The sequence below is a fragment of the Haliotis rubra genome, unplaced genomic scaffold, assembly GCF_003918875.1.
Source record: "Haliotis rubra isolate DU_JTF1 unplaced genomic scaffold, ASM391887v1 Scf403, whole genome shotgun sequence".
Taxonomy (NCBI): domain Eukaryota; kingdom Metazoa; phylum Mollusca; class Gastropoda; order Lepetellida; family Haliotidae; genus Haliotis; species Haliotis rubra.
Window position 1 is genome coordinate 461,350 of NW_025767084.1, and position 14,580 is coordinate 475,929.

Genomic DNA, 14,580 nt, shown 5'->3' on the forward strand with positions numbered 1-14,580 from the left:
TTGCACATTTGTTAGGAATCATCTGACCTTCAACCACTTAATTTCTGTTAAATTTCCATTGCTTATTTATCGAATGGCAACAATTTAATCATCATATGTACAGTGCCGGGAACTCCTTTAACATGGCAGCCTATGGGATTGTGCATTGTGGAACTATACGTAAGTTGATAAATGTGATGTCATTAGTTAAATGGTGGTCAGAAAATTTAACTGAAATTTCTATCTTTTAATGCTGTAAAGGTTGTGCCATGGTTTAATACTTTCATTAATCCTTTAGGTGTACTTTAATTTAAGCTTTTGTTTACATAAGTTTGGAAGTGCCCACTATTAACCAAGTTATACCTAACACAGAGATTCATAGACCAATCTGAATATATACATACCATTTTGATTTTTTTTATAGAAACAAATAATTCCTTCTAAATTGAGAAGGAGCCCCAGTAAACCTGAGGAAATCTAGACTTGCTTCATTTAGATCATTACCGCTGTAGAAAGGGTGGGGCAGAAGGGAAACTAATGCGGTTCAGGGACTGTGAGGACGACAATTAAAATTACAGGTATTTGGTTTGTTCAAACATTGATATTGTATGGGCACAATTTATTACACACCTAGTACATGTCCACTGTATATTGGGTTGTATTTTTCTATGACAGATTGCACTGGTGCATGTTTTACATGGCAAGATCAAGCCATGTCTTCATGCAGTAAACATTTGAATGTGAGAATGATACATAATGTACTTGATAGCCACTGATGATAAGGTGAGTGAGTAAGTTTAGTTTTCCTCCCCCTTTTAGAAATATTCCAGCAATATCTCAGCGGGGAACACCAGAAATGGGTTTCACACATTGTACCCTAGTCTGTCGTACAGACCCTGAAGCAAATATATCTCAAGAAAGCCCACGCAAGTCTAGAAAATGTGGCAAGTCTAGATTTCCTCCGCTAAATGAAGAAAGTCTCAGGTCTCCTTTTCATTATATTATATTTTCTTTTATTATGAACTTTTTTCAGTAAAGTATGTCCATTTCAGAGACTAGTTGTTAGTCTAATTGTTCCCATATGGGGAATCAAATTTAGGTTTTGACCATTGCCAATTTTTGTGAAGGGAATGGAGGCAATGTGGACCTGAAAAATAAAGTGGCATTTTCTTGTGTCTTATTATGTTCGGATTTTAATGATATCATTTAAGTACTGAATTTAGTTAGTATACAGTGTATAATAGGATATGCAAGACCAGTTGACATCTGGAAAGGTTTTTGTCTTAATCAACTCTCTGAATAATATCAAGCTTGGATTCTACTGTGCGAAGCCCATTCCTTGTGTCCCCCACTGTGATATTGCTGGATTATTGCTAAAATCCGTGTAAAACCATACTTACTCACTCAATGGTTCTGGGTGAGAACAAGGCCACAGTACGATGTGTGATGTTAAAACCAACTTAGAATGGCTGCTCATTACTTTATTCACTGGATTGTATTTTCCAACCTCAGTTGCATGTAGTGTGGGGGCGGTGGGTTGGCCAAATGGTTAAGACATCACATGGAAGACCCGGTTTCGATTCCCCACATGGGTACAATGTGTAAAGCCCATTTCTGGTGTCCCCACCGTGATATTGCTGGAATATTGCTAAAAGCGGTGTAAAACCATACTCACTGACTTCTAGTGGATTTGTTGTAGCTCCAGTAGGGGCGGTGGGGTAGCCTAGTGGTTAAAGCGTCCGCTCGTCACACCGAAGACCCAGGTTCGATTCCCCATATGGGTACAATGTGTGAAGCCCGTTTCCAGTGTCCCCGCCATGATATTTGAATATTGCTAAAACTTTATAGTAAAAGTGGTGTCAAGCCAAACACAGTCAGTCCTAGGCAGTGAGCTTGATATGAATGGCCAGTCCTGCAGTGGTATCTGTAGGACCCATGGCAATCTCTGCATCTTCACATAATAGTTTATATAAATGCATGCTTCTTGCCTATGATGATCAAACACAGATCCTACAACTGAAAAATAGCTTACCTGACTTAAAAAAAAGTGTTCAGTGGTGCCCCTAGCCCTTCAACTTCAAGTGGCACCCAGGGCATGTGCCATACCTTAGGGACACCATTGGAACTGGTGTCTTTCAAGTGAGTGAGTTTAGTTTTCCACCGCACTCACCAATATTCCAGCTATATGGCGGCAGTCTGTAAATAATCGAGTCTGAACCAGACAATCCAGTGATCAACAGCATGAGCATGGATCTACACAATTGGGATACAATGACATGTGTCAACCTAGTCAGCGAACATGGTCACCCGATCCCGTTAGTCGACTCTAATTATGACTGAATCTTTCAAAACTATCTGAGGTCTTAAATAGTCACTAGTGGCTGTGAGCTTTATTTTTAAAATTCAGTCTGGTCCTCAAAGTCATGATTATTTATCCTACAGGTAAACTTTATGTTGGTAATATCACTCTCAGTGTTATGGTTTTTATGGACTGTGGATGATAATCAGTGGTTGTAAACAGTTCATTAGATTTATAATGCATTAAATACTAGCTTGATTAAGTAGATGCCTACAAATGGACAAGTTATGGTGAACATTTTCTTCATAGCACAGGCCTTAGTTATAAACAAGATGTTAGATGTACAGTTTGGTTTCTTTGAGGAGAGAAATATTTATTAGATTCAAACTGGTATAAATTTGCTTCCAATTTTTCTCATGTTGGAGTTGGATGTTGCTTTTTATTAATACTGGTTGGGGGCAATGGGGTAGCCTAGTAGTTGAAGTGGTCGCTCGTCACGCCGAAGACCCAGGTTCGATTCCCCACATAGGTACAATGTGTGAAGCCTATTTCTGGTGTCCCCTGCAGTGATATTGCTGGAATATTGCTTAAAAGCGGAGTAAAACTCAACTCATTCGCTCACTCGCTAATACTGGGAGACACCTAAAAATTCCAAAATCTCAAAGCTTATGTGCAACCTAGACAATCTAAAGAAATCTGTATTAGTTTACATTTTATTTGTCAATGCTTAAAAGAGCATTCAGAGTCAAATTAAACTCGATCACATTATGTGTTTAAAATGTTCAAGTATGCTTACTAGATAAGAAATGTACTTAAACGTAAAGTGTATCTATTTATAAAATGATCCGATGCTCTTGGCACATCATGTATTTTGACCTAAGGCCTTTCCAGAGCTTGATTGAAGGGATTGATTAAACTTGTAGGGAATCGAACCCGGGAATGGGGAATAAAATTTGGGTTTTGACCATTGCCAATATTTGTGAAGGGAATGGAGGCAATGTGGACCTGAAAATAAAAAGTGGCACTTTCTTGTGTCTTATTATGTTCGGATTTTAATGATATCATGTAAGTACTGAATTTAGTTAGTATACAGTGCATATAGAGAATACTACACTCGGTCCCATTACATACGAATTATACGAAACGAGTGTCCTTCCTATGGTATCTGACCGAGCGAAAGCGAGGTCAGATAACATAGGAAGGTCACGAAGTTCGTATAATTCATAAAAATGTAATGAGACCGAGTGTGGTATTTTATTTATTACCCATGTCTTACATGCATTAAATTGACAAAATAGCGTATTTTTGTTCATATTTTGGTTTCAAACCGAAACCGGTTTCATAAGGAGGTTGCGGAAGAGTTTTGTACTGTAGTACAATATTTGCATGACGTCACACTGTAATGACATCACTGTCTTGGTAACCGACGTCACAATGCATGTCAGTTGTCATCGCCTCGTACAACCTCCTACAGTAAACTACTCCGTAGCACCGGGTTTCTTGGTTTGCAGTTGCTTCATTCGGCTAACATCACTGGTGGAAACATTGCGCTTATGTTTTTCGACAGATATAATGTCTCAGTTCGACTCACAATTAAACAGCAACACGGCAACGTTCGCAATGTTTACATTCCCACAATGCATTTAAGTTGTAGAATGAATGAATTCGCGTGTTTGTTATGAATGAAAAAATAGTTACGTCAGAATGTGACCTAATTGAGAGGTCATTGGTTATCCAATCAAATCGTTAGAATCTCAGGTCAAGTCACTTTGGACTCGTCGTTGCCCATGCTGACACATATTGTCAATCCATCTCTACGTGAAGGTGTTATGCCAGAGCAGCTGAAGCGTGCAGCTATCACCCCTCTCCTCAAGAAAGCTTAGATCCTGAACAACTTAAAAACTATAGACCGGTATCGAATCTGACATTTGTCTCAAAGCTGATAGAGCGTGCAGTTGTTACACGATTCAAGTATCACCTTTCCCTAAGTGATTGCCAGGAAGAATTTCAATCTGCTTATCGTAACTTTCACAGCACAGAAACAGCATTGACGAAGGTTCAGAATGATCTTCTCATGGGAATAGATCAAGATGGGGCTGCTATTCTAGTGCTACTAGATCTATCAGCTGCTTTCGATACCATCGACCACAAGATACTCCTTTCAACTTTGGAAGGTATGTTTGGCATCAGTGGAGTTGCATTGAAATGGTTCGAATCTTACGTATCTGGCAGACAACAGACCGTCATGATAGATGGAGAGATGTCAAGTGCCAAGAACCTTACATATGGTGTCCCACAGGGATCCATACTAGGTCCTCAATCTACACTTCCTCTCTTGGTGCTATTGTGAGATCTTACAAGCTGGGCGGGGCGGTGGGGTAGCCTAGTGGTAAGGCGTTGGCTCGTCACGCCGAAGACCCAGGTTCGATTCCCCACATGGGCACAATGTGTTAAGCCCATTTCTGGTGTCCCCCGCTGTGATATTGCTGGAATATTGCTAAAAGCGGCGTAAAACTAAACTCAGTCAGTCAGTCAGTACAAGCTGGGCCTGCACTTGTATGCTGATGACACACAGGTTTACATGGCATTTAAACCACTGGACAAGTCATCAGTCGATCTCACATTTGAGTCAGTTCAGCAGTGTGTCGGTAGCATCAAGACATGGATGACTTCTAACTTCCTGAAACTGAATGAGGAAAAAACAGAGCTTCTAGTATTCTGTTCCAAACGAAGTAAAAATTCTCTCTCCCTTCCAGAGTTCTGCATTGGTGATAGTGCGATCTCTGTAAGCAAGGAAGCCCGGAATCTGGGTGTGATATTCGACTCGTGCCTGAACATGGAATCGCATATCAATAGCGTCTGCAAGCGTGCGTACTTCCATATTCACAATATCAGCATGATCAGGAGGTATCTCGATGTCAAGACCACCTCAGCTCTTATCCAAGCCTTCATCACGTCGAAACTTGATTACTGCAACTCGCTGCTGTTTGGAACATCTGAGCATCTACTTGGAAAACTTCAGCGTGTGCAGAACACTGCAGCGAGGGTGATAACCCGTCGTCACCAGAAATACGACCACATCACCCCTGTACTCCACCGTCTACACTGGTTGCCAGTCAGATACAGGATCCAGTACAAAATACTGTTGTTAGTGTTCAAGTGTGTGAATGGACTTGCCCCCAGCTACCTTTCAAATCTTCTTAAAAGACACTACCCTCCCAGATCCTTACGGTCTGGTTCCCAGTATTTCTTGGAGGTACCAACCACCCGAACAAAGACATTTGGCGACCGTTCATTCGCAAAAGCTGGTCCAGTAATGTGGAACAGTCTACCTATGCACCTGAGATCGCAAGAGAATCTACCAGCATTTAAGTCACAACTGAAAACTCATTTGTTCAGTGCTGCCTACCGAACTTGACCAATGTCGTTCCAGACTCATTTCCAGCGCTTTTGAGTGGCAGATGCCAGAAACTAGCGCTATATAAATATTTGTATGTATGTATGTATGTATGTATGTATTATGACACAGGTCAACGTGATACGACACTCGTGTGACAAACGAGATCAGTATGCAACTACCCATACGTTGACCACGTGGGTAATAAAATAGGATATGCAAGACCACTTGACATCTGGAAAGGTTTTTATCTTCATCAACTCTCTGAATAATATCAAGCTGGATTCTGCTGTGTGAAGCCCATTCCTTGTGTCCCCAACTGTGATATTGCTGGATTATGCTAAAAGCTGTGTAAAACCAAACTCACTCACTCACTCACTTACTCACTTGTAGTATGACATACTGTAAATATACTAATGTTGTCATTACCAACTTGCACTCCCCACGCTGTACTGTGTCTACAAATTGACTATGTAGCTAGTACTTATTACAGTGTCTCTGTTTGACAGGCTTCCTGTTCAGCTTCGGCAAGGCTGCAGGAAAAACGGTGGCAGATACAGCAAATAAACTCAAAACAACGGTGGAAGAAAAGGTATGGTCGAGCCAAGTACATTTATTCATCTTTCAACAGCTCACTTTTGTTGCATGTGTCAAATGTCATAACTCCTTTGCTATTGCAAAATATTCCGTATAATTCTTCTTGTCTCAACAACAAAAGTAATGTTGTATGTATTTGTGTGTTGACTATCCATGCTCATGATCTCTTAGTAATGTGCCGCCAAAGCAGCCTCTTTTATTCATTACAGAGGTAACCCATGAAGGTCCAGATTAGAATGAACCTTCAGTAGCCAATGCTTGTCATAAGAGGCGACTAACGGGATCGGGTGGTCAGGCTCGCTGGCTTGGTTGACACGTGTCATCAGTTCCCAATTGCACAGATCGATGCTCATGCTGTTGATCAGTGGATTGTCTGGTCCAGACTCGATTATTTACAGACCGCCGCCATATAGCTGGAATATTGCTGAGTGTGGCATAAAACTAAACTCACTCACACACTCATTACAGAGGTAAGCCACACAAAACATAAACACATTATATTTCAAACAGAATTAGTGTGGTGTGGTTAAATTGTTCACTCATCACATTTAAGACCTTTGTTTGATGGCGGGTTCAATACGATGTGTGAAGTCAAGTTCTGGTATTGCCCAACTTGATATTGTTGGATTATTGCTAAAATCGATGCAAAACCATACACGCACGCACGCACGCTCGCTCTCTCTCTCTCTCTCTCTCTCTCACTCACTCACTCACTCACTCACTCACTCACTCACTCACTCACTCACTCACTCACTCACTCACTCACTCACTCACTCACTCACTCACTCACTCACTCACTCACTCACTCACTCACTCACTCACTCACTCACTCAGAATCAGTTGCCTGAGAAGTTGGCTTGAGGCAATTGCATTGATTACCCAACTGTATACCCAATACTCCTCTTAAAGATGCTCTGCTTTCCGTTATCTGCAGACGATGATTGGTGACTTTGTGAAGGAGCAGGACAAGTTTGTGTCGGAGAAGAAGGACATGACGAAGCAGCAGGATGCCTCTGTGCCGCCGTGGATCGGCTACAACGAGGAGGAAGTGATGAAGGAGCAGATCCTGGCGCTGTCTGCGGTGAGTTCACGACCACAGTAGGAGAAGTGTCACAGTATTAAGCCATTAGTTCTGTGTACGTTCCTTTACAGATCCAACTCTTTAAGATAAAAAGTTGGAATAAAACAAGTCTGAAATGTATGTTTTTTTAAGTGAAGTTGGCATTATTGTCCTTGCCTGCTGTTTTTAAAATTACATAAAAGTAATCAATGTTACAAACAAGAATAATTATCAGCCCAGATAGCAGTCTGAGCACACCTGATGCATTTGATAGTCCAGAGCTCCAGATAAGCTGCATATTTGCGTATAATACGCTACAGAAAAGATGAAATATGCAAGAAAAATAAATGCAAACGTATGAAAAAAACACTAAACAGTTACGTTTACGCTATGTCAAAATAACAAAGCGTATTTACCCAATACACGAACATCATGTTGCATATCGTATCAATTCAAGCCAATCAAACTTAAAGTTTTTCCATCTCTAAATATTCGTGATTAAAAGAATCTAGAATAATTCTAAACGCAAATAAAATGTGCAATGCAGATAGAATACCAGTCATGGTTTGTTAACCCTTCACTGATAACCGTTCACTAATAGCCATCTTGGTACCGTATATGACCGTCTATAAGCCGACCCCATGGATAAGCCGACCCCCAAACTTGACCCTCAAAATCAGTGTCAAAATCATATCTCTCATGGATAGGCCGACCCCCCGCGATGGGTCGCGGCCAACAGAGACCAGAGTACCCGGTAAGTATGTTCCATCAACGACGAGACACCATTACGAGAATATTACATAACTAGGATTGCCTCAAGGGCAATACTGACGGTCTTCAGACTTCCCCCATACACCCCCCGTGGCTACCTTTACTTGTACCGTTTCTTTGGACGCCAGCTGGACCGTCAATTTTAACTCTCGGAGTTACGGGTGTTTGAAGAGTATTTAAGGGCTAGAAAGCGTTCAAAACCCAGGCAGAACACGTTTTTGACACGAGAGCGGATCGGTGAAATGCAGCCGGGTCGCGGGGGTCATGTACCTTTTAAGTAGTTCCCACAGAAGGTATAGTTCTTTCTTTAACTGTCTGTAGCTCCGCCGTCCTTGGGCCTACGGTCCAAACGATTAGTGTTCTGGAATCGCCGTGATCCTAACTATCTGCGCGATACACGTATGTGCAAATACTGCACTTGTGAAGGATAATGCCGATGTAACGCTATTTCTTTGGGCATTGGATGACGTTCCAACTCAGATTTGACAGCTCCTTGTCATTGTCAATTACATCTGCTGTTGAAATTGACATCGTCTCCCATATCTGCACGTGGACCACGCTTTGCAGTGGTAGTCTCTTTATAGGAGATATATGTTCTCCAGCGTGGCTATCATCTGATAGTGAACCACCTGAGGGAAGTTTATCTGTATTATAAATTGCAACTGTGTGATGTGACTAACAAACTGCCTGCTTTTAAATTTAGTGCTATGACTTTTTCTGTTTTTAAATGACAAGCGTAATGAATAGATGTTTTTAAATAAAACTCATTTTGACTCTGTACTTACCATGTGTACTAATGCAGACTTGTTCTTATCACTATATGGCTGGCTGGAATAAAGCGACGTAAAGCCCAACTCAACTCAACCCAACCTTTAAAAAATTACTGTGGTGCGGTTAAAGGCCGGGGTTCCAACCTGAGATTAATTTGGCATTGATTCAATGCTGCTGACACAAACGGAAAATTCACAAACTGCAGAAAAACATAATTTTTCCTTATCCTGACTCATGCTCTTTTGCTTGTCTTCTTCTTCTTGCGAACATAGTGGAACACTTGTATCTCCTTATTTGAAGCTCCCTTCAAAATAAAATCACTAATTGGTACTCACCACGAGTTGCTCCCCTTTGTTTCCCCTGGCGGGAAAGGTGTCGCCACCCTCTGGCCATGTGCTCCACTCTCTCCTTCTTCGCCCAGTGAGCAGGATGTGAGAAGCCTCGTGTCTCCTTACACACCATATCCTTTGATAATCTCTTTTAGTTTTACCTCTCATAGGTTACTATAGAGGTATAGCTAGTATCCTTTACTATTTGTATTGATTAATTATCATTATTTCTACTGTTTATTCACGTGTATTAAGTGATTGTTCAGCTAGCTTTACGTTGATGAAAATCTATGCGATTTGTAGATTACGTTTTTCTGCCTCCGATCCACATGTAATATGCCCTAGTTGTTCTCGCCGTGTGCGTTTAATTCCACGTTGCAGTTACTGCATTAATTTATCTCATTCTGCATTTAATAAATATCATCTTTGCGTCTTAAGGCGTGCTGCAGATAGATCAAACAAAAAGGGCAAAACATGGCAGAGAGTCCAGATATTCCATCCAGTCAGCTGCTAGCGATCGACCCTCTCCCGTCTGGTGTTCTGCTAGAGACCCCTTCGGTAGAGAGGCGTGGGGCCATGATCCGTTACCTCGAAGAAGCGACCGGCCTCCCCAGACATCCCGTCATTGCAGACCAAGTCTAAAGAGGGCCTCATCGTCGTCTCAGCGCAGATTGAGGACACCCAGGGCAGCGCCAGACTTCCAAAGGGAAATCACGAAGACAGCAAGAACTTTCTCAGCCCGAGATCGTTCCAGCAGCAGAATTGGGCCTCTCGATGATCAGCCGATAATCATCCCGACTTACGGCAGAAGAAGCGACCCGGTGTCAGCGACTGTGACTTCTGCAGAGATCACCATGCAGCCTGATGCCTCTACACCGGCGTCAGGCGTCATTGATGTGAACCCCATCGCAGAAAAGGCGCCCGGCGACCGTCTGAGATCATCCCAGAAGACATGATGCGGCAGATTATGAACATCATGGAGGACCACTACAAACTGCGCCAAGCGAAGTCCGAACCAGCGAAGGCTCCAGCGTGAACAGCACCCCAGAGGCACCCCGTCAGCGTAGCAGCCAAGGCGATGTCACCTTAGCGAAGGAAGTCCCCGCACCACCTTGGCCGAAGGACCTAGATGTACAGCCAGCCGGCCGAAGGCCCAGCGGGGGAGAGATCATCACCATCTTCGATTTCATCTCTAGATATGGACTCAGACCATCAGACATCGCGGAGGCCTTGGCGAAGGTCATATCATCGATCCCGGACGGGACGCAAATGAAGCGGCGAAGGCATTAGCGAAGGACATATGATTCAGATCCTCATCATCTAGAAGAACATCGAGGGACTGCCGAAGAGCCAGCGAAGCTATCAACATTCACCTCACAAGTCTCGAGAAGATCATCCATAGGCGATCTCCCGCCGTTCATCACCAGGTCGATCACCCGTCAGATCTCCACATAGAAGCGGCGCACAAGTCAACTAGATCGCCACAAACCTCATCAGATATACAGACAGCTACGCGCGGTCGAAGAGCATCTACAATTTGTTAATGATGATGGTTTTGAGGATGATGGAGGAATCATATTTTCTGATGCAGAATCACGGTATTGGATGGTCAATAACCTAGATCTCACATCACCATCTAAAAGTGGCAATACAAGCAGGCGTATTTGATGAAGGAAGATGATCAGATGCAATCACTCTACCCCGATCGACCCGATTGCGGCAGTGCCACAGAATCTAGATGCAGCTTTCCAGAAAGCTCACGAAAGTTCAGACACCACATCTGCCCAACTTTCAAGCCAAGAAGTTCTCCACGCATAACATGGACTCCTTCTACAAGGCCCAGGACATCGATGAGAACTATAAGATCATCAGCGATGTAAAGAACAAGATTTACAAGATGGATGATGCATAAGTTGGCTCATATAGAAACCATGGCGAGGCGTATGTTCTTTGGGTTAAATAGATCTAGGGGCGATCAATGAGACTCTTATTACTAGATTCCGGGATTCCACGGACGGAAGATGATAGAATGATTTATTCTGCCTTACTTATGCAAAGAAAGATCAGCAGTTTTTAGCGGATCATCTTACATCTGTTTCAGCAGCACTGACCTTAGCTCGTCGTCAAGGCCTCCTCGCCTCCTGTAATTGGGGGAGAACTTTACAGCCCACTTTATACAGCCCGTGGTCGACAACATCCATCTTTGGCGGAGAAATCGACAAAAGTCGCCAAGGAAGTCTCTAAGGATTCCAGGGAAGTCCTTATGATTAGATCGATGGACACACTAGCCAGCGTCATTCGTCAGACTTCACAAAGATACTCAGGCAGATCTAAGTTCACGGGCCTACAAAGAGCAAGAGACAGGAAGATAGCCAGCTCTAGAGGTAAAGATTCTTTTAAATTAAGCCCATATGGCAACTATAGAGGAGGATCAGGAAGAGGCAGGACACCCAGAGGTTCCCGCAATTATAGGCAGCTGAAACACAGGTTTGGAGCGACTGGAGTCTTCCACCCCAGCCGTTCCAGTACAGCCAGCTCAAGTGGGTGGGCGCCTCCAACTACACTGGGAAAACTGGGGAATATTGCAAGACCCTTACGTCTCCAACATTCTTCAACACGGTTTCGTATCCCTCTACAGGCCAAGCCTCCGCTGACAATCAAACCCCCAAGTTCGATTTACAAAGCGCAACAACTACCAAAGATAAAGAGGCTGTTTCATCACTCCTATCCAAACAGGCCATAGAAGTAATAGATCAAGCAAGCGTCGAACCAGGTTTCTACTCCCCAGTTTTCCTAGTTCCCAAGAAAAACTCCCGGAGAAATACAGACTCATCTACAACATGAGCTTTTCAACAAGAACTATCTCGCAAACCACGAAGTTTAGCATGATACATTTACCTCAGTTCGCCAGATGATTCGTCCTATGGACTACATGGGCAGCATAGATCTACAGGATGCCTACCTGCACATCCCCATTCATCCCGATTCAGGAAATACCTACGATTTACTCTAGAAGGGCTACATTACCAGTGGAAAGTACTCCCATTGAATATCATCAGCCCCTGGCTATTCACGAGGATAGCGAAACCGATTATCAAATTTCTACATCGTCAAAGGGCTACGCCAGTGCGTTTTACCTCGACGACGGGATACAAGTAGATCAAGATCCACTGCGTCTCAAACTACAGTTAAATTACATCATAAAGCTACTAACACAACTAGGTTGGTTAGTAAACTTACATAAGTCGGACCTAGTACCATCGCCAAGACCTGCAGTTCCTAGGTATTCGATTCATCACAAATCGCAACCGTATTATGGTACCAGAAGACCGTTGGCTCAAGATACAGCAGACCATTCCACCAGCTCTACTCTCTCCGTTACCACTGCGACAATGGCAGAGCCTACTAGGTCTTCTCACATCAGCCCAAGACATGACTGTCACAGGCAGATTACAGTTCGTCCCCTACAGGTCCTCATCAGCGCACATCTCAGCGATGTACAACCATTCAGTCTACCGAAACATCTCAGACCGCATCTACTATGGTGGACCAAGAAATCGAATGTCTGCGAAGGGATTTGTTTAGCAGAGCAGGAATACAAAACCCATCTGTATGTAGGCAGCGTCACTCCAAGGTTGGGGAGCTCATCTCACCAACCCACGATATCAGGATTATGGAATCAGCAAGAATGCAAACTCCATATAAACAGTCTAGAAATGAAAGCTGTAATCAGCGCCATTCTACATTGGAGCACATTTCTACAAAATGCGCGCCTAATGATCCATACAGACAATTCGACAGTGGCGTTCTACATAAACAAGCAAGGCTCAGCGAGATCGATGAACCTTTTGAACCTAAGCTTTCAACTGTTGATTTAATACAAGATCTAAATCTACATGTCAGAGCAGTGCACATTCCGAGCCAGAAATATACTAGCAGGCGCTCTCTCTCGGCCTCATCTACCATCACCGACAGAGTGGATGATCAACAGGGAAATTTTTGCACAGATAATCAAGCAATTAGGGGCGCTAATAGACCTATTAAGCCGCGCGATTCAACAATCAGCTACCGACATTACGTGTCACCAGTCCCAGACCCCCAAGCTTGGGCAGCGGGCGCTCTAAGTCTATCATGGGAAGGCCTCAATGCGTGCAGCGTTTCCGCCGCCAGCAATAATACCTCAAGTATTACAGAAAATCAGACAAACACAGAGCCTACAACTCACTTTGGTGGCCCTACTGGCCGGCCAGAGCGTGGTTTCCCATACTAATTCAAGAAATCGGTCAACCAACACTGGAGCTACCCAAGCGGCGCGCAAACCTGTTAATTCATCCTCACACCAAACAAGTGCGGAAACCCAGCAATGTTCCAACTACGCATTATGGACTGTATACAAATGTGTTTAAACAGAGAGGATATTCTGCCAGGGCGGCAAAAGCAGTCAACGCTTGCCTTACGTTACTCAACTTCGTGGCAATGCGACGACAAGTGGCACAGTTTGAAAATTATGCAACAAAGAAAGGGTTTACAGCAAGAGAGGCTTCACAACCTCAAGTGGCAGACTATTTGTGTTACCTCGCCAAAACAAACATTTAAAAGGTTCAACGATATCAACATATCTTGCGGCGCTTAGTTCTGTAATCACCATGAGAGCGGGTGTCAAATTGACAAGATCTCCAGAGTTACTGGCCTTACTACGAGCTTTCCGATTGGAGGACCAAAGCGGAAGTTCCACGCCCAGCTTGGGATCTGAATGTAGTGTTACAACACCTCACGAGTGAGGTCTATGAACCTTTGGAATCGACAAACTTTGAATTTCTCTCACAGAAAACACTGTTTCTGCTATCGCTAGCCACAGCAGCAAGAATGTCTGAAATTCACGCTCTGGATTACGAGAGGATACAGTTTGATGACAATCATAACACTGGCGCACCTCGGATTAAGATGGGATTTCATCGCCAAAAAATCAACTGCCAGGTCAACCAGACAGATTATTCCACATCCCGGCTATCCTCTATTCTCGGATCACAAGATACACAAGACCTATCACTGTGTCGGTAAGAAGCTCAAAGTTTATTCTGACGATCCAAAACAAGGAGAAGATTTCTCAAGCGTTTATTCATCCCCTTATAAGCCTCTGAATCAAACAGAAGTGTCACGGACCACAATATCTATTTGGATAAGGACTGTCATTCTCCGTGCCTACAAGGCAGCAGGCTTGGACCCACCAACAGCATCAAATCCACATGAGATCAGGGCACTGGCCTCTACCCTCGCCCTACGGTAACTGTTCCTTGAACACGATTATGGAAGGATGCTATTGGAAATCTAACATGGTATTTGCTAATCACTACCTGAGAGACATCACTACAGAAGA

At 43.4% G+C, this 14,580-nt stretch overlaps 1 protein-coding gene across 6 annotated transcripts in view; it reads left to right on the forward strand.

Annotated features, from left to right (window-relative positions):
• Positions 1-14,580, forward strand: part of LOC124287645 (synapse-associated protein 1-like) — a 71,694-nt gene that overhangs the window by 9,443 nt on the left and 47,671 nt on the right. For all 6 annotated transcript variants that reach the window (XM_046724146.1, XM_046724148.1, XM_046724147.1 and 3 more), the window contains exons 2-3: positions 6,185-6,267; positions 7,207-7,353. In XM_046724146.1, the coding sequence (XP_046580102.1) occupies positions 6,185-6,267; positions 7,207-7,353 (230 nt within the window). The remainder of the gene's footprint in view (positions 1-6,184; positions 6,268-7,206; positions 7,354-14,580) is intronic.